Source organism: Dermacentor albipictus, chromosome 3 (genome assembly GCF_038994185.2).
Source record: "Dermacentor albipictus isolate Rhodes 1998 colony chromosome 3, USDA_Dalb.pri_finalv2, whole genome shotgun sequence".
NCBI lineage: Eukaryota > Metazoa > Arthropoda > Arachnida > Ixodida > Ixodidae > Dermacentor > Dermacentor albipictus.
In genome coordinates this window covers 76,704,615-76,725,724 of record NC_091823.1, presented here as the reverse complement: position 1 = coordinate 76,725,724, position 21,110 = coordinate 76,704,615, and the positions used below count along the sequence as shown (strand labels likewise).

At 46.6% G+C, this 21,110-nt stretch overlaps 1 protein-coding gene across 1 annotated transcript in view; it reads right to left on the bottom strand.

Moving 5' to 3' along the window:
- LOC135900599 (cell adhesion molecule Dscam1-like) overlaps positions 1-21,110 on the bottom strand; it is a 196,335-nt gene that overhangs the window by 17,298 nt on the left and 157,927 nt on the right. Inside the window, exons 12-20 of the mRNA XM_065430027.2 lie at positions 18,622-18,741; positions 17,327-17,503; positions 16,193-16,340; positions 14,593-14,741; positions 12,246-12,377; positions 9,813-9,980; positions 8,464-8,534; positions 7,859-8,099; positions 1,443-1,535 (exon numbers count right to left, since the gene is read on the bottom strand). Of these exons, the coding sequence (XP_065286099.2) occupies positions 1,443-1,535; positions 7,859-8,099; positions 8,464-8,534; positions 9,813-9,980; positions 12,246-12,377; positions 14,593-14,741; positions 16,193-16,340; positions 17,327-17,503; positions 18,622-18,741 (1,299 nt within the window). The remainder of the gene's footprint in view (positions 1-1,442; positions 1,536-7,858; positions 8,100-8,463; positions 8,535-9,812; positions 9,981-12,245; positions 12,378-14,592; positions 14,742-16,192; positions 16,341-17,326; positions 17,504-18,621; positions 18,742-21,110) is intronic.

Genomic DNA, 21,110 nt, shown 5'->3' with positions numbered 1-21,110 from the left:
CGCACCGCGCGAGCTAAAGCACTAGCCCGGAAGCTGGAAGAGAACCCCAGGGTCCTCTACGCGGACGCCTCGCTCCAGAAACACAGTGACCGTGCAGCGGTGGGGGTTACATCAAAAGACAGGCTGATCGTCAGCGCGTCCCTGAAGACAACAGACCCCGCAGTAGCCGAAGAAGCGGCCGTGGCCCTCGCACTCGCACAGCCGAGCGTGAACACCGTAGTCACAGCCTCAAAGACTGCCTACAGAAGCTTCCGCAGGGGGGTAATCTCCTCCGCGGCCCGAGCCATTCTAGACAAGCACAAGCCTCCGGGAAGAGCCATAGAGCTCGTGTGGGTCCCGGCTCACTCGCAGGTAGCAGGCAACACCATCGCCGACTACCATGCCCGAGAAATGTCAATCCGGGCCGAGCACGAGCCGGCAGAGCTACCGCACCCGGTTACCAGCTTTCGGGACATTACCCGGATGTACCGAGAGGAAAGGTGCAGACTGCCAGAACCGCACCCCAAACTAACTAGGCAACAACAGACGATCCTGCGTCGAGCGCAGGCGGGATCGCTTGCGCATCCCGTACTGATGAACCGCATGTACCCTGCGGAACACGATATGTTCTGTCCTTTTTGCAGAAGAGAAAAGGGCACCCTGCCGCACGTCTTGGCAGAGTGCACAGAACTCAAGACCCCCCCTCCTCCCCTTCCCACCAACGCCCCCAATCCCCAACCCCTTGAGCGATGGGAGACCTTGTTATCCAGCCCCGCCCTACCGATTCAGCTCGCACTGACGGACAGGGGCCAGGAGCTGCTGGAAACATATGGGTCCCGTAACTAGGGAACCACCCCGTCTGGTGCCTGCGTGCACCACCGATTTATTTCGGGCCCAGCAAATGTTGCTTCATCATCATCATCTATGTGAAAGAATTCAATGAGAACAGGTGGTTATTACGTGAGTTGCTGCGAACACTGCTCTTTAAAGCAGAAACGAAATAAGAGGCAGAATGAACCGACAAAAACGGGAAACCCCTGCGTATATGTATACATAAGACAGTGCCGTTTCGTCGTTATTTGCACAACTACCCATTTCTCGCCCTTTTCCCCCAACTTCCGCTTCCGCGTTTAACGGGAAAACATGCTGCCTTGATGCAAAATTTCAAAGAATATAAGAGACGCGGAAAATATTGCCAAATAATGCGTAAACATTTCAGCCGCATTTTTCCACGCCACATCATCGAGGAAGCGTGATGCACCATGGCTTATTCTGAAACCTATTCAACCATTTATTTATTTATTTATTTTTATTTATTTGTTTGTTTATTTATTTTTATTTATTTATTTATTTATTTTTATTTATTTGTTTGTTTATTTATTTTTATTTATTTATTTATTTATTCACTGCGCGCGGTCGGGATTACTACACTTTCGTTCTCGCTACCAGAATGGCTTGCTCACCATTTATCGGCTGCTCTCTCTCAACATCCCAGCTCAGGTGCACTGAAGAGGATGTTGACGAAACCATCTTCAGCCGCGGCGCAGCAGGGGCATCTGGGTGGGTAAACAACGGGACCAAACAAAGCGAAGTGCAGTCGCATCGACAGTGCCGCAAAAGCGGAATGTGCGTAATCTCTCAAGCAGCTCGGAACTTTAAACTTATCTGCAAACCCATGACGGGTGGGCTTGTGCACACAAACTAGAGAACGAAACTTGACAAACATAAGCGCATGCGTTTCTCGAGTCTGCTTTCTTCATTCTCAAGTTTGTGGACAAAAGCCTACTTTCATGAAATGCAACCAACTCGCTCAAACATGTAGCTAACTTATCTGCCGAGTTTAACAGCTTTAAACATGAGTTTCTGATCCACTAAACACGGCATGTCCTGCCAGAAAATTGAACAAATAAATATCCTGAACATTTCATCGCTAAAATTGGAATCGCAGTGACAAAACCCAAAATTACAGATTCTTCCAGAGACCTTACTACCGGAGCTGCAGGGCGCGCAGGAGACATTTGAAGCCATCAGTACACTAATCATCATCACTGTGGTTCACAATACGCTGGTTCACATAGCACCTTAAGCAAGTTCTAAAGACACTACGAATCTACAGACATAAAATATTCGCAAGTGTCTTAACGTACATGGTCGTATAAGTACAATGATATATGACAGAAATGCACACTCCCAACAAAATCAAGACAGGGGCTGACAGATGGAATAGCACACTGTGGTATAGAGGTTATAAACAGGGATAAAGTGCCTCAGAAAGGCTGGCCAACGTTTCGATAGGAGGGCCTATCTTCGTCAAAGGCGACGTCGTCATCCTCGGCAGGTTAGTTTTAAAGGGTTAGTACAGTGACGTCACGAGTGGTGGTTGTCGGTGGCGGCTGGTTGTAAAGGGAGAGACTTCAAAGAGAATGAGCGATGTCGCTTGACGTTTGTGAGCGTGGTTCCCAAGACAAGGGCACAAGAGCGGGAGAGTGGGAAGGCGGAGAGAAAAGAAAGCAAAGGAGGGGAAAAGAAGGGGGGTACACCAAGAGGGGAAAATGAACAAGAAACGAAAAAGAGGGGCATGGAAGAGTGTTGGGGAAGCGAGAGGTTAGGGAGAATTCCGGGGTGTCATTGGCGGCATGCTCTTGTGGCTTTAGAAGAGCCGGTCAGGCGGTCAGTGCGCGAGTAACAAAAGAGACCCAAAAATACATCAGTTGAAAAAGTGACTGTAGTAGCGTAGCAGCAAATACGTCGAACAATTTTGAAGGAGTTAAGATGGCGACAAGGAGTCTGCGGTGCAATTCGTGGGGTAACTGGAAGGCAGTGGCATGGTCTTTCAAGGGACGTTAGCCCCAGTAGCTCAACGTAGGTGTCGTTAGGCGGTATACAGAAATGGCGATACCCTGTGTGGCTAAGGCACCGAAAAAGGTATGCTGGTGTCTGGGACTTTGGAATGTGTTGGTGAGGGTGTTTCAAAAAATATATGATTAAAACAGACAAAACGAGGTGGACCGAAACCGGTATAACAAATAGGAGGGTGACGTTCGCAGAAGCGGACGGAGGCAGGTGTACTTGGGAAAAATGGTTCGTACAGTTGACATAAACGTAAAAAATTATCCGACGATTACGATACTCCCTAATGCGAAATTTGAGCGCAGCTCTATACGTGTTTCCATTTCGCGATATTTTGAAGCAAAGAATTTGAGAGAGACATGTAGCAGAGTCGGTAATGGTCGAAAATCTGATCTGCGGATCAAGCGAGCCGGCGTTTATACATGACTCGTCACAGGTTCCAGTGTGATCGCTGGTGCCGCATGGCTTCCAGAAAGTACTATACAATTCGCATAGCGCATACAATCAGATTAAGAAACAATCTCACACAATAACAACCAAAACAAGCGCGAACGAGACCGACCCAACAGAACCAAACAGGCGCGGGCAAGAGCTGTGGCGCGAGCAGACGATAGTACGAAACGAGCGGATCGGCTGAGACCAGACACGAGTGCGCATCGAGCCGTAAGGAGGGTCCGCATGACACCAGCATCGCGCGCGCACGTCACTGAAGGGGCCGCTCTCATTGGTCTCCGCCATTCGCGGCTCGCGTCCTTCGTCTCCCACTCCAGCGAAGGGGGGCGGAGCTGGTTACGAGGCCGACGACAACGCCGACGACAACGACGACGCGAAACCCAGGAACGGACGCCAAAGAGCTGCGCTCTAAAACAAGAAAGTGTATAGTAGATCGAGCAGTAGGCAGGGAAAAAGTTTTCGAAATGGAGGAATAGGTGAGTTTAAGAAATTAGGATTAGCTGGTAGCATGATATGTCTTGTGCCTTTGGTTGATGATATGAGAATTTCAGATTTAAGCTACCGCTTTTAAAGATTCTAAGTTGCCACGTGCCAAATTGATTCCCGTCGCGTGTAGGCAGTTAAACTTGTGTATGAGGTATGATTCCGTATGTTCACTGTCGCGAGGGGAACGGAAATTTCTTTGTAGTATATAAAGTATTGCTTTGTTGAATATATGACCATGTTCATTGAAGTGGCTGGCTACTGCTTTAAGTCAATTGTGTTTTGTATCCATGCGGTGACCGTTGAGTATTGTATGAATTTGTTGTCCAGTCTCATTTATGTATTGTTTTTTACAGAGAGCTGTGGCGGCTCTCTGTATAAAATAGGCTGTAATTTGAATTGTCTTTCACGTATTATAACTAACTTGTGATTATTAAGTCTAAATATATACATAAGTTAAGTGATAATGCAGAGGCAATGATATAATAGGAAGAGGAAACAAAGAAAATGTAGGTAGGATAAATAGGGCAGGTCAGAAGGTAGGGAAGCAGGCAGATAGCCAGAAAGAAAGAAAGAAAAGGTTTATACGACGTCATAGGTGAGCAACTTGTAATCTATTTACACATCCTCTCGATATTCATCTGAAAAAAAAGGGGGGAAGGAGTCACCATGAGCTCGATGGCACAGACCACAAAACGAGCAAGGAGAGCGTGTTGCGTTCTCTAGGCATAGGCGTGTAGGATAAAATGACGATGGAGGTATTCATGATGGCGCATCGTTACACAGAAAAGAGTGCCATGAGCGTCAGCCACTAAAAGCACGCGAAAACATGCGCCTTTGATTACAGTAGCCAAGAAAAAATGGAATGGAAAATGCGACGCCTTCTTACAACACAGACATTTTTTCCCCGTATTTTTTAAGAACTGTTCCGGGCCGCCCCAGTTTCTGAAGTGAAGCCTCGCTTTTCCCGTCGTATGAACCTCTACATGTCGGAAAAGCCTGACCATTTGCTTTGACAGCACCACGTACGCACTTAGTGAGACAAGTTTTCTGACATTCTATAATGTAATCATGCAGGATTTCAAATCACCAACTTTGCTGGGCCTCAACTATAGCTAATAAAACTCGTAAGACGTATTTGATTCCTGTTAGACGTCATTTCGTATCAGTCTTTCGCATAAAAAAGATATGATTGGTGCTCTCTCCGTCCTGCCGCATACGTTGAAAAAACTTCCGCTGTCAAATCAAATATGTCTGGATGTCATGTCACGACAGCCATTTGCAGTACATGTCTTCGAAAACAAGGGTTCGCGTTTAAACCCTACCAATGTTACGCTTCAATGCTTTTACAGCTGAAAAACTGTGTTCGATGGGGAATTCGGGAGGACATTTACGTATCTATGCGTTGCAGCAGCCCTCACCCGCAGCATATACAACCCTCTCCCAAAGCTTGCAGTGTCTCTCATAAAGTTTTCCAGGAGTACCTAAGGGAGGAGAGCGGATCGCGTCATCCGAAAATCTGATTAATCGAAGAGCAGTGGGTTAAAAATTGCTGTTCTAATGAAATTACTTTACCGAATAAAGAAGGCCCCTGTTTATGCTCGTAGAATGCCAGCAAACTAGAAAAAAGGAAAATATCGAGAGGCAGACATAGGCAAAGTGATAGGAAGGTGGCTGCCCATGTCTGCTTCTCGATTTTTTTTTTCCTTTTTTCTAATTTCTAGTTCTAGTTTCTAATTCTAGTACCAACTAGCCCAACAAGCCGCTCTCATAAAAAACTCTGGTGTCTGGAGATTTCTTTGTTTTTCTCGCTTTCGGTACTTTTTTTTTCCATTACTAAGCATGTTCGTAAGCAGCGCAACAAAAACGACACGTAAGAACCAAGAAGAGACACGCACAAAGCGCTACACTGCAACTGAGGTTTAAAACTTACAAAACACAAAACTTCGTGTTACTTACCATGATGCTTAGCGTAAACCAACCAGCCCAATTTTTCATTTTAATAAGTGTCATATTATATTTTGTACAACGGACAACGTAGTGTTGACAACCGCATTTCTACTGTTTCGCCTCACTGCACTCTCGTTTTTCGCCTGACATGTGTAAATGGTGTTACGAAATGGTATCGCCGATAAAGAGCGCCCCAGCTGGAGGCGCTCATTATGAGCACCTGAACTTGAGATAAATGCAAGACGATAGTGCTATAAGCCAATACTTTCAAAAGCGGCGTTCCGCGCACAGTACGCGAATACTATTTGATGGCGAAGAATTATTGCACGCATTGCTTGGCTGTGGAACCTGAACTGCCACCATTGCCATGATTGGCGGTCGGCAACACTCCCAGGTCTAGATCTAGGGCACATACGAAAACACGCACGAAAGAGGACAGTAAGATAGGCACCACAGTTGATCGATGGTAGAACATATAGCAGGAGTAATGAGAAACGTGTTGGTTTGGCTCCAACTTGCGGTAATTAGCATTTTCGTCCAGATCCATTGTCCTATTCCTTAGGATAGGACAACCTCAAAATAAAAAAAAAACATGTTTCGCCCTAAAGACGAAACATCGATTGCGATAGTGAATTAGTACTCAGCTATACGAAGTAGGAATAGTAGTTTTACCGTTCATATAAACTAGGAAACTTCGTTTACTGACTTCATTAACAAACATGTATTCAGCGCGCATAAGGAAACATGAGCATATCACACTTGATGAGCGCGGACATTCGCTGCCAAAACGCTGGTGTGGGCAAGCGCAGCAGCAGCAGTGAGCGAAGTGACCTTCGTGGGAACTATCGCTTCCACGCATGAGCGCCGAGAACCCAACACGCTGTTAGGGATGGCCTGCCGAGGTGCCAATATGCAGGGTTTCTCAGCCAGCTGCAGCAGCAGCGTTGGCATTTTCTGGGAAGCCACCGTCATTCTCCAGTCGAACGGCGCCACTAAGTCTACTGTGTGCGGAGGAGAATACGCGGAATCAGCGACTCTCCGACGTGGGAAGGCCGAGATGAGTTCGACGAACCAGGTATGTTACTGAACCCGCCACCGCCGACCTGGTCTGCCGTGAGCGGGGGAGTTCCTGAGGGAATGTATCTGGCGGCAACGTCCCACGCGCCTTTCAAGACGCAAGGCAATGGAGAACCGGCGGCCACGCTGCAGGGGTCAGCTTGGGAAATAAGAGGCGCCTCCTTTGGTCAAGACGTAAGCCGCGAGTTCTGCGAAGCCCGTCTAGCCTCGGTGGGGGCAGCGAAAGCTGGGCGTACGTGTGTGTGCAAGCCCTCCCGCTCAAAGGGGGCTCGGCTACGATGACTCGAACGTTTGCCTCACCTAGGGACCTAGGGTTGCTCGCTAGTTGGTGCTCTGTGATCGTGCTCGTGAGCGGTGTGCTCGTGCTCGAGAAGCGTTGTGTTTGGAGCTTCGTGCTCGCATGCTGTATGCTTCGCCTTGTGTGCTCCATTTCGGAGTCACGCTAGACTGTCGAATGTATCTCTTGTTCTAATGTAAATAATATGTAAATAAATCCTGCTCGCCTAGTCCAGTCCCCCCAAGTAACACCGATTCTCCTACAACATCTACAACCATTACAACTAGTGGCAGCGGAGAGATCGTCCGACAACCCTGACAACGCACAAAGGGATGAGCCGTGTGCAGATGTCTTCCAAGATACAGCGCGCACGACCGCGTGCGGCAGTGCAAAGTACGCACTTGTTGGCGGAGTCGAAGACCCCTCTTCCCTCCCGCGCTGCCACCCCGCTTTCCTTCGTTTATGGTGCGCGAGAAAGACAGAAACTGTTTATTCGGGTGTTTTGCAAACCGCTCTGCAACTTCCTAATCTGAATTGTTTCCAGCTTCGTTGTTTCAAAAGTTGGTTAATAAATGTTGACTAATGACCTAATTATCTTATTATCACACAAAAATGAGCAACACGTATTTGGTCGCGTTGTGTTAGAGCACATCGGCATATTTTTAAACTCCGGCTAGAGGTAGCTGAAGCAAAACATATATATATATATATATATATATATATTCCACTTGTATTCCACTTGGACACTCCTGATGCAAACGCATTAAAAATGCCAAGAATGGAACTCACCGATGTCCAACGTCTGGGAGAAGACCTCTTCCGAAGCGGGTCCCGCACCTTTGGCGTTGAATGCCTGCACGACGACGCTGTACTGGCTGCTGCGCCTCAGGTCCGTCAGCTCGCACTGCTGCACCGGCGACGCAGCAGAGCTCTCCAGCGTCTTGTAGGAGAACGACTCTTTCGCGTCGCGAACGCGGTAGCCGACGTAGTAGCCCTGAACCAAACCGTTGGACTCCTCGTCCGACGGCGGCTGTTGAATTCGGAAAAGGGAAGGATCAGTTGGTATACAAGAGCATCGTCGTCAGTAAGTATATAGCGTCGATTTCTTTATTCTCCTTCGCAACCTTATATCTTGTAGCTCCGACGTGCCATGTCCTCTACGTGTTATAGAAATCACGATTCCCAAAAAATACTAATCGTCGCAACCACTGCACAAACTTTCTGCGCTGATAACCTAATGCGCCGACAATACAACAAATTGTTCAGTATTTGCGTGGAAGAGCTTTACCTTCTACTTTACCAGCATCGCACTAGTGTACTAAAGCAAGGCGCTACCCGTCAAGAGCACACCACTGTAACCGCCTGACATTTTGGCCCTCGTAGCCAGTGCTTACCTTCCAAGAGACGTGCAGGCTTCGGGAACCAGTCGGAGTGACTTTGATATCTCGTGGCGCACCAGTTGGAGCTGCGTTAAACCATTCGTCATTGAGGAACCTGCTCTTACCTCTAATAATGTTGAAGTTTACAACTAATGAAATTGTTCACATGAGTTTATTTGTGAAACAATAACCCCTACTGAAGCAATCTGTACGTTGTCTTCCTTCAATAAATAAATAAATAAATATTTAATTTCTCAAACTAATAGCCAATCGCAGTTTCGACTTCAATAGCTCCATTTGAAGCCTATATTTACTGCTAAACTCAGTTGGCTGAAATTTCTTTCAGTACCATTTGTCTCAGTACAGCCAAACTGATCCAGATTTCCTCCAAAATTGCGTGCACATCTCTCTATCTACAAAAATTTGGTCAACTAAAACCCAAAGGAAAAAAGCTAGAAGCGAGAACATCCTCTTATAGCTTCGTTCCGAAATTTTATGATCATTTTTGTCACGTGTAGAAAAAAACTATCGGACAGCATGTTTGGCACGTCTCAAAAACACTCAAGTGCTCCAGTCATAGTACTGGCGAGTCCGAGTGTTCCGGTTGTCATACTGAAAACAGTAAAGGCGGAAATAAAGTGCCCAATTTATTAATATATTTATTCTATTGTGTGTCCCAAGACCTTCGGACTTTCAACGTGCCATGAAAAATAGTCTCGTCTCGACTTGAAAAGACCATGAAAAGACCTCGTGTTGATTGTTGGTCTCAAAGTACTAGACTGTAACGTCACAATGCTGGGAAAGTGTTTTGAAATGCCCTCGTCTTTGAGCGGTTACCTCTCTGCACAATAACTAGCCCTTTCACAGCCTCTGATCTTATCATTCAGAAAAATTTTAGGCTCAAGAGTGGGAAATTTAAGGCACATTCTGGTGGGAGAACTGGAGCACACGAGAGAGAGGGAAAATTACCTACAGAAGGCAGAGTTATAGCTTGCTCTGGCCTGCTACTCTGCACTGGAGAAAAGGGATGAGCATGACAAATGGGATGATGATTAAAATAAGGATGATGATGATGATTTGACAAAGCCGGTTCGTTTATACAACTCCAAAATGTTGCAGCACTTTAAAGCCCTGTGGCTAGCCCAGTGGCTTGTAGAAAGGCTACAGCTGCAAACTACTCGCAAAATGTACTATCTCGCGCCGGTAGCGGTAACAGCCCCAAGCGTGACGTGGTTTTCTTTTTTTTCTTTTTCTTTTTGACATCGCTTTCCGAGCAGCTGTGAATTATCCTGCTTGCTCTCCCTCTGGAACACACTATAACTGGCGAGGACAAAATGTATGGCTATGATAAAAACTAGGAATACCTTCTTCTTCTGTAGTGAGGACAAGCGTGTCACTAGGGTCGCTGGCTCCAATGGCGTTTTCTGCCCTAAGCCGGAACTCATAGCTCGTCTTCGGACGTAGCCCACTTGCCACGTGTGAGAATTCGGTAGACTCAATGGCTGTTATTTGCGAGTCATGCTCCCACGAACCTGGAAGAAGACAAAGCCCAAAACCAACATTATACAGACCATCTCATAATCGTAACCACAAGAGCGACAAGACACAGAGAGGCAGTATGTTGCAGCCTGAGAGATCGTTATCAACTTGCAAATTGTACGTTACCTCGTAAAATAAAGGAAAGCTTAAAAAAATGTTAACCAGACCCACGTTCCAGTTGGCAAGCCACAGCGGGTGAAGAGCGCCAAAAGCCAACTGAAAGAAAACTTCACTTTGGTCAAATTAGTTATGGATGAGTGCTATTCGAGGCATCTTGACAAAGTTTCAGTTTCGGTAATTGAATAATTTTCTGAACACCAGCTTTTGAAAAGCACCTAAGAATAAGACGCGTTCACTTGATGGTTGGTGGTTATGACGCAAAACTCCCAGCTTCCCTCGAGACCGTGGCCACGCCGTGGGCAGCCCCTGATCTCGGATGCCGTGCCGTGAAGCCATGCTGTAATGCTTCTCAGCGTTCTGGATCAGTGCCCGATTTCCGGCGAGCGGCAATGACGACGTTCTCTTATTTTTGTTTAGGTATCAAATATTATCATTCTTTGTTATCTTTTCGTGACCTCTCTATTTGTATATCAAAAGTAAAATTGAGCACACAGTTGTTGCCCCACATTTGCAATATCTGAAACTAGGCATTTTTACGGGGTCCAAAATGCATTGTCAGTCGGCCTTTTATGTGGTAAAAAGAAATAAGGGTCAGAGATACATTGGAAGAGCACTAGTTATGGGCGCATGGCAAGTGATTATTTCTGAAGTTGCTCCAAGAAGACGACCAAAAAAAAGAAAGTCGCAGTTTCGCCCGAAAGGGGAAGCATCGATTGCGACAGCAAATTAGCGAACGGCTATACGAAGTCAGGATACTAGTTTTATCGGGCGTGTGAACTTGTAAACATAGGCATACTAACTGAAATAACAAGCATGTTGTCACTCGCGCACAAGCAAACATCGACACATCTCACTCGATGACCGCGGAAACTCGCTGTCAAAACGCTGCAGTGAGCAAACGCGGCAGCAGCAGCGAGCGAATTGACCTTCGTGCTATGCCTCTCGCATCAATGCAAACTAGGGCGCGAAAACACAGCGCATCACGGACACCGTCTCGTCACAGATGGCTTTCAGATACCCCGGACCGTCCGGGCGCGCGGGCCCGCCTGGGCGAAGCCACCTAGGTCGCCTTGGCCTGGGCCGCCCGGAAGAGAACGCCCTCCCTCCCCCCCACCCCCGCCTAGGGTTTCTCCCTTCCACCCGAAGCCTTGCTCGTGACGGAAGGCGGCGCGCTTCCTTCCCACTTTCGTCCGTTGCGGGCGCGAAATTGAGCCGAGATCGCTGGCTCCCCTTCGCACGCTTTCACTCGCACATACAACATACGGCGCGGCGACGATTCTAACGCCCTTGGGCTTTATCCGGAAGCTCGTGGCGACGCCGACGGCAGAAATGAGCCTAGAGTGTCCACATATTTGCTATCGCAATAATGTGGCAGGGTGGTATCCAGCAGACACTGGTGTCGGTTTACGTGGGTGTCTCCTGCCCTCTTCTGTTCTCTGTATAATGTTTTTAAGGGAGTGAAAATGTAGGAAGTGGAAGACAAGGAGTACTCAGAGCATTTAAAAAAGATGTTTGTAAAGTACTATATACAGCAGAAGGAAATGAAGTGGTCAGAGTAGTTTCTACTTCTGTTTCTCTACAGTAGTCGATTATAACCGAACTGACAACACAGATTGCATGAAACTGACTGTACTGAGTCTAGCTTTCGGTTTTTTGTATATTGTTGCTTTGTATCTACGTGTTCTCTACAGCGCACCTATCCGTAAACAGTTGAAAATCAATTTCAGTTGTTTCTTTTTGTCTACTCATAAGGTCATGCCTCGAAGCGATTCATAGATTAAATTTTTAGTTGCGAACAAGAAGGGCGTTTGTGAAGAGCAAATTCACGAGAAAAGCTAACTCAGCGCTTTCTTGTTGATCACTTAATTTTTAAATTTGTTTATTTGGATTTTTGCGCAGATTTTTTTTTTACCTTCCGTGAATTCCTAAAGCGTAAGCGCTGGGACCTTATTGCTGACTGAGGAGGTTTCTCTGGTAGTCGTCAAGGGTTATGTGTATGAAGGAATTGTTGATATGTAATGGCGCGAATGATTGTATCCAGCTGAAATGTAAGGAGAAATAAACAAAGTAGATTTAAGGCGACAGTTGAAAAAAAGAATCCCAGTGATATACCTTTACCCAGGTATCTTAGTGCTCACCGTCTCTCCGCTTGTGCTCCAGCAGGTACTTCAGCACGGGGCTGTTCCCGGAGTAGGGAGGCGACCAGGACAGTGTTACAGCATGGCTCGCCGTCTGGGTTGCTTCCAGCCCACGCGGCTTGTCCGGGGGCTCTGATTGGGCGATGCATTCAGTAGACGAGAGCGTAAAGGCAACGTTATAAATGTTTCTTTCGAAGCGCATATATGTTCGAAATGCAGTATTACTTGGATTTCAATTTCTACTTTGGGAATATAGCGACGCGCTCAATACAGGCTGCATACTCTGAAAAAAAAATTGAACTAGGACTCCGACTCTCCGACTCGAAACGACCGCCGGCTTCTCGGCCGATCTCCTGTAGTAGGGCACATGCCATGATATAGCAAGCAAGCAAGGAAGCAAACAAACAAACAAACAAACGGGGCCCGCCAGTTTGGAATCAGCATTATTTTGTCAAGCAGGCTGATCACGCAACTCATAAAGCGTTATATATCACTATTGAGCACACATATATATCTCACATTGCCTCGAAGATCACCGACGCGGGGTGTTGCTTAGCACAAGCTTTAGCGTGTGCCTGCGCTTATGAGTCCCGCCGCGGCCGCTAGGTGCAACCCCCCCCACCCCCCCTTCCCCATGATTCATGTCAGCTGACCAAGCAAAAAGGGGCTCAAGTCGCACCTGGCGGTCAGCCTTGCCCATATTTCCAAAAATACTTGCGAAATACGCTGTTCTTCCTTTAGCTCAAATGCATTTATGTATGATATAAATGAAGAATACAATTATTTAAAAATCAATAAACTCGTTTCCATTTGCCAGTCAATGCTTGAACTACAAACTATCCCGCAGGCATTAAACGTATCGCACCAGAAATGTGCATTTGAGCGCGGTGCTGAAGGCCACTAGTGCGACATCTTGTGCGCACCAAACAACACGTTTTTAGCAGTATTGTTGCTCCTGCAGCCAAGGTTATATAGCTGTTAATTAAGTGCACTCCATCCCATTAACCTCTCGTTTTCCTAATGATGTGCCGGAATGAGGTTAAAACTAAGGTTAGTTCGCGATGCGCGTTCATTGTCTTAGTACAGTTGTTATTAGCATGCCGGTGAGATGCTTGCACTGACCTTACTCGCCATCTTTGCAAGCAAATCACGCATCTTGCGGCCGTTAAGAAACGCTGTTGTCTTTCCGCTATAGTGTACACTTCGTTTAGGTATCTGTTCCATCACTCTACATTCTGTTTTGGCCACCTGCAAATTAATATTCGGGGTCTTTGCTTCTGTCGTCAGAAACCATATTTTGACGAGAGCGTTGTCTAAACACTCAACCATTAGATCCTGACCTCTCACAGAAAGTGAGGACCGAATGGTCCTCTGTTGTGCCTCTATGCACAGGTGCCTCTATGCACAGGTGCATAGAAAGTAGCTCATTGTTGACCTCAACATTGTTACTGCACTACAACCTGAGAGGCAACGGGAAGAATGCCGTCCTGAATGGACATTAGGGATCGTTTCCATCACTTTCATCTGCACTGCGAAACGCCCTGCTTATACTGGTTGTCCCATGAAACTTGGGCCAAAGCTTTAAAAATATGCAAATTCCAAGTAGCTGTACAAAATCAAGTTAATGTTGTTTGACGCCGCTTGGATATACTCAGAGTATTTTTTTGCATTTCGCCTAATTACATAATTAGTATTAGTCATTTATTGATTTCTCAAATAATATAGATGAAAAGTGTGAATGATAAAATTGTAGAACATAAAAGAACACCCGATACAGCTTTATTTTTTCCGATACGTGCTGCATAAAAATGTTTTAGAGGCATTAATGAAACCCGCGAATACACGCAAAATTGCCGTGCGACTGGCCGCGCGAGGCACTTCCATAAAAGGTGAATTATTTTAAACTTGTAACACAACCACATATCTTTACAGAGGCTGAAATATGTGTATACGAACGCTCACGGCCAAGGCTTTGGCAATCGTTAGAAGCCTTACTTTGACGCCATTTAGTTTACCGTGTAATTTCTAACAGAAATACTGCTACGACATAAAGTACTCCTACCCGCCGTATTAGCTCAGCGGCTAAAGCGTTGCGCTGCGAAGCATGAGGTCTCAGGATCATACCCCGGCCACAGCGGCCGCATTCCGAATGCAAAAATGCCCGTGTTCCGGGAATCGGGCGCACGTCAACGATCCCCAGGTGGTTATAATTTCCACAGTCCCTTCACTACGGCGTGCCTCATAATCATTTCGTGGTTCTGGCACTTAAAACTCCACAACCTCGCTCTCTTTCCTTCTCTAAAGTAGTCCTAGTGATGGCAGCAGATATACTTTCACACCCACCCACCCTGGACGACGACCTGGAAGTTCGTGTCGTCCCTTCCGTAGGTGTTCTCGGCGTAGCAGCTGAACAGCGACGAGTCCCTGCGGTCCACGCTCGGGATGCGGACGACGTACTCGAGGCCGTCGGTTCCCGGTTTTTCCTCCACCACATACCTGCAGTTTTTGAACGAAGATGATACTTAGGGGTTGTATTTGATTACGCTTGCGATCGTCTTGCGGCAGCAGCCTCAGCAGCAAAATATGAGCATCTCACTCGCTCATATTTTGTTGTGGGCTCTGTAGAGCATGCTCTCACAACGCCTTTTGCTATCTAGTCGGTGGACGTTTACTCACCGTGGTGGCCAATGGTAGCGTAGTGGCTTTGGAGTTGAGCTACTAAGCCCGAGGTCGCGGGATCAAATCCAGGCCGCGGTGGCCGTACTTCAATGGGGGCAATGTGCAAAAACACCCGTGTACTGTGCTTTGGATACCAGTAGTTTACTGGAAGTATACTGAAAATGAATGCGGAGTCTCGCACTACGGCGCGTCTCATAATCATATCGTGGTTTTTGCAGGTAAAGTCCAAGAACTAAATTTCTTTGGGTCAAATCTACAGCGTCAAGGATCAGGTGCACAGCTGTGCGCCTGATGTAGTGCGTCCCAGCTAACCTTTGACAAGATTTTAAATATACACCACTACGCAATTAGAGGAAGCGAGTCGCACTATGTCGCGTGTTATATCCAAACAAACAACAACATATTGAAGCTATATTTGTCAACTCCAGATAATGCTAGGTGTTGAAAACAACGTCCAATAAAATAGTTACCGGTATCATAGGAAATCAAGCGCCTGGTGTCGGGACATGGTCTTGCGCATGCGCGCCATTTCGTGCTCATAGGCCTGCAAATGTAGGCTGCTGAGCACAAGGTCACGAGATCGAATGCCGGCCACGGCGGCCGCATTTCGATGGGGGCGCAATGCGAAAACATCCGTGTACTTAGATTTAGGGGCACGTTAAAGAATCCCAGGTGGTCGAAATTTCCGGAGTCCTCCACTACGGCGTGCCTCATAATCAGAAAGTGGTTTTGGCACGTAAAACGCCATAATTTTCAAGGCCTGCAAATGCGGCCTCTTTTGGGCAGCCTGCTGTAGAAATCACGATGCGTGCAAAGAAGATTACGCTGGGAGAGCGTTGAATGATCGGACCGTTGTGACGTGCAACAATGAGCAGCACTTTGTGCCGGCAATAACAGACACCACTCTACCAGCGTAACCTATTGCATCGATCGTGTTTTTGACAGCAGGCTCGCCAGGTGTTGACATAACGGAAGGTCCATGAGCACGCGCATGCACAAGGCCATGTCATGACACCAGGTGCTTGCTTCGTCAGAGGCCTGCACATTATGACTGCTTTTCCAGTCCCAATCGGATCGACTAAGCTCCAGGGCACAGCAGTTTTAAATTTCTTGAAACCATCTTTCTTTCTTTCTTTCTTTTTTTCTTTATTCATTTATTCAAAACATTCCTTACAGAAATGCCTTGGGGGACGCGACAATAGGCACTGAACGTGCCTGACTAATAAGGAAATGACTTAATAACTTTGACTTAATAAGGAAATGCCTACCTTGGCTCCGCGGTAGGGCTAAAGGCGTGCCTGTCCCTCGTCCAGGTGACCGTGATGGGCGGCTCGCCGACGGCACGGCAGGTGAGCGCTACGCTCTCACCGCGACGAACGGTAAGCGCCTGGAACTTGCGCTCGAAGTGTGCAGCCACTGCAAATTACCGGACGCATAGAGAAACTTGCAGGTTTCAGCGAATAAACTGAAGTCACTTAGTGCGACAGCAGGCTCTCGCAGCGGTCATCGCCGCAATGGGTGTGACACTGGCAAAGACCACCGCAGGAGCAGCGCGGCAGCATGCCGCAGTTGCTGACGTTGTACACAGAATATGGACTAGCTTTTCATATCTTTCCTAGAGATGACTTCCCATTGAATAGATGAAAGCTTCGTGTGAAGATGGAAAGGTAACCGTCACGCTACAATTGGGCCTTCTCAGACGTTGCCCACTGACGCCATGACCCTTATGTGCTCTGGAAATAAATGTTGTGTAAAAGACAATCTTAAAAACTCGCCATACCACAACCATTCTTATGCGATTTCAAACATGTTGCCGAACTCCGAGAATGCTCTCGTCTACTGCAAAATTTTACCATCCATTAGTTTGCTCCTGCTATGCTCCCGCTCGCCATACTGATCTGTTACACCGGGTGTTATCAGGATACGGTTCTTCAGTTGTTCACTCCTTACTTTTTTTTCTGATACGGTGTATACTACGTCATGACCGTTAAGATTTAAAATCGTCAACTTTGTTTCATCACTATAAATGTTGATGGAGCTAAGATGTATCTGTTTCAGAAAAAGAAAAACGTTCATAAATGCCTAAATCAGTAGATATTAGTGAACGACCATGTTCATGGTGTACACATTCTCGAGTGTGTCCATCGTCAATGCGTTGGGCTGCAACACTGCTTCTCTCCTTTTATTTTTGTCCATCTTCTCCTTCCTAGGCTAGCAAAGGGAACCCGCTTCTCGTTCAGCTTTCGCCTTTCCTTTTGAAGTTTACATCTCGACATTCTCGCTTTGCGCATTTCCTAAGGAAAATGCAATAAAAAGGTGACAGAAAAGAATAAAGAATGGCGATTTCGGTTTTACCGAAATCGATGATTCAGAGATGCGGCTTCTCATCTTCCGACACTTACCATGCACGTCGAGCTTAACCACGGTGGAGATGCCGGGCCCGACACCATTCAATGCCTGGCACATGTAATGTGCGGCATCGGTGGTGTCGGCCTCGCGGATGCTCAACGAGCCGTTCTCCAAAATCTGCACGTTGGCGTTGCTGATGATCACGGAGAAGTCGCGGCCGCCTTCCGAGCCTGGTGGAAAGACAGATGCAAAATAGAAAAAATAATGTACCCGTACTCGATGGTTGTCCTATGAATAACAACGTGGGTTTATGACGTCTATTCGTATTGAATTATAGTTCATTCAATAAGAGCAAATAAGGGCCATTCGGCTACTCGATAAAGGGTACGGCCTGGTATAACGGAAAAACGGCCTTTCACCGACAGCTTTAGCTATGTCAAGCGTAAAAGGAAGGCTCACTGCGAGATTAAAATACTGCTCTGGAATGTCACTCGGTAGATGGTCACACGCCATTGTCGTATGTGCGAGGGACGAGTAACCTTTTCTTTATGAAAAGAAATGCAGTGTTCCTGTTCTTTTATACTGCACCTCCTATCGCTTAGGTATTTCAAAAATATAGAGCACGTCTGTTTCACTTTCTGTGTACTACACTTAGTCGTAAATATAACATTTACTGCATGCTAATTTACTTTGCATAGGCAGTACGCTGGTCTCTTACAAACTTCCTAGCGGCGTATCTCCAATATTTTTTTTAGGAATTCCCTTCAGTGGTACGACAGCTGCACCAATCTGCATGCTCCGAATTCATGAGTGATTGTCACTGCGTGAACTCGTACAAGGCGTGGGGAGAGATGTCGGCGTACAAGGCGAAACACTCTCGGTCGTATTCTTCATAAGCCTAGAATTGGCGTTCGAAGTCTGCGTTGCTTGGATGTTTCCTGAAATATACTATGGCCGAAGTATGTCGTTCGCAAGTGCCTTTGGTCGGCCGCCTTCACTAGTGATATGCCCGACATCATGACGGGCCAGAATTTGCTCTTGCGAACAATTCTGCCATAAGAGCTTTTTTGTGAATGCAGGCTTTATGCACGCCACCTATCTCTAGAGTTTCAATGAAAACTTGTTTACGGAATGAATGGGTTGCGTCAGTTGCTATAATTTACCAGGAAATTGACGCATATGTGCGTAGCCGTCTGAAAAAAAAGGGACATGGACCGTGTCGCAATGGGGATGAATGGCCCAGTTAATGGGCCAACACAAGGCCTGACAAAGTGGACAAGCAAATTTCTGCAACCATATATGTCCGCCGTATCATTTATTCAGTGATACACTTTTTGTCGATACTTACGGTTCGCTTTCTTCCATCGAATGACGGGCACTGGAAATCCGTCAGCCTGGCAGTCGAAGGTCACCGCCTGGCCCATGATGGTCGCCTTATCCACAGGCTCATGACGCCACCTGGGTGTCACTACCAACAACAAAAGAAAAGAAAGCGCGTGTATAGGGTATAGAGCTGCTTTGCAACCCCTTAATTTAGAAGCAGCAGTGTATTTTGAAGGCTTCATTGCGGTGGAGCTCTGGCAAAGTATAGCGTCAAATTATTTTTACTGCTAAAGGATATTTAAGTGCAAAAAAAAATGTAAATGCATAGAAAGCCCATAGAGAAGAGAAGCTGTGTCTTCTTCTTTATGTTACCCACCGGTGTCAGGGCCGTGTGACTTTGGCGACGTGCTGCTGAGCATCAGGTCGCATACGTTTGCTTACCAGCCGCAGCAACTCGAAGTGTATATGTTTGGATTAAAGGAAAGTACGTTCGGAAAGCATGTTTAGCAACCCCACGTAGTCGCCATTCATCAGAGTGCCTCCGATGCGGCGTCTCGATTGCGTAAACCCGATGTTGGCTCGAGAGATTAGAGCTGAGTTAACGCATCAGAGTTCTGCATTCAAGTAGTCAATCGCGGATGCAAGTCATCGTTCAGCAAGCGCCACCTGTTCACCAGTACTCGGTATCTTGACTGTGATTCGCTGAATAGGGCTTACGACAAAGTGAGTGCTTTTTTCTGTGTGTGGTAACATTTTAGCTTTTCTGCTGTGCAAAGAAACCGGAAAGAATTCACTGCTTGTAGCTGCTAATACTATAGTGATTCTGCTGTGTCGGCTGTGGGTAGGAGTAGCATTCACCAACTCCTACAGCTATCGTATTGGAATGGTGGATTCATCAATGTGCGCTAAGTGCAAGTGTGAAGAGACCATCAATCACCTTCTCTGCCACTGTTCTCGCTTCGATAATCAACGTGAGACTCTCCAGTGTGCCTTAAATAGACTGGATGACAGGCCATTTACGAAAGCGAATATCTTGGGAGCCTGGCCTCACAGTTCATTGGCCTAGAAAGCAGTTCGAGCGCTTTTTCGCTACCTGAGGGCAACAGACTTGAGTGCCCGACTATAGACATCCTACACCTAAGTTCTCTCTCTCTCCCTCTTTCACTCCCCATTCCCCACCCCACGCGTAGGGTAGCAAACTGGACTCAGTCTGGTTAACCTCCCTGCCTTTCCGTCTTCCCTTCTCTCTCTATCTCTCTCTTGCTAGCTTGTCTCTGCAGAAGAGAACATATGAGCACAGGGAGAAAAGAAGAAACTAATTCCGTAGCGCAGCGCGCCTATCAGCGTTAGTCGGCTTAGCTGCAAAATTTGGAAATCAAAACAGGACTTTCGTCAGATCATACCGATGCACGGATACTAAACGCTTGCAATTGCTAACAAGTTTAAAAGCTATTCGTTTTTCAACAGTAACAATGAAAACGCCGAACAGCTCGCATCCTTTCTCACCTCTGAATGCTTCCAGAGCAAACCGGTTTGCAGGTATAAGCCAGTTTGGTTACAACGGCTATCAGTTTCAAGGCTGCACAAGCCTCTTTGTGACACCGAAGCAGCCTTTCCACTTAGAAAGAGCCCAGCGCCAAGAAAATGAATTAAGTACACCAACATTATGGAAAGAGGTACCAAGAAGTCGTGATGATACTAGGTACAGGCCTCTAAAGAATGGTGGCCACTTCGCTGTCTGCTTGCAGCATGACTATGGGACTTTCACAATTCCTCATTTTGCACTGCGCCCCTTCAGTGCAGAGGAGAGAGTGACTTCTTATAGATACAGGTACACGTACAGGAGGACGATAAGGAGGAGGAGGAGGATGAATTAAAGAGAGAAGGCAGAGATGTTAACCAGAAATGCTTCTGGTTGGCTACCCTGCCCTGGGGGACGGGAAAGAGGAAATAGAAAGATAAGGTACACGTACACAGTTCTGCGGAGTGAACGAGCTAAACCGATAGGAAAACTTTGAAAGGTCAAAACAGCACTGACTGCTTGCTGTAAAAAGAGGGCTACATATGCTGAGGAGCTTTCTACAAATTTCATGATTGTCGTAAAACCGTTAATAAGGAAGAACAAGGCTAAAATACTTGCAAAACACATACAGAAATCTTCGCAGCGGATAGCTCGAACACCAAAGGTAAGCCCAGCAAAAAGATATTCGCGCTTTCTTTCCTAGCAAAGATATGCTACGCTACATTCTTCAACGGGTCACTTGTACGTCAGCGCTTAAGTTCTGGTTTTAACGAGGAGCAACGAATGCCTTTGAATAGTGCTTCATTTCTATGGGGACACCAGAATCTTGGGGTAAAACCCGTACTGAACACTCCTGGCAGGCGCTTAGACATCCTGCTGCGTTTTCTTTTCATGGGAAATAAACATTTATTCAAATCCTGGGGTTGTACGGGCCAAATCCACAATATCATTATAATTTCGGAAAAATATTGACCATTTAATGTTCTTGGACG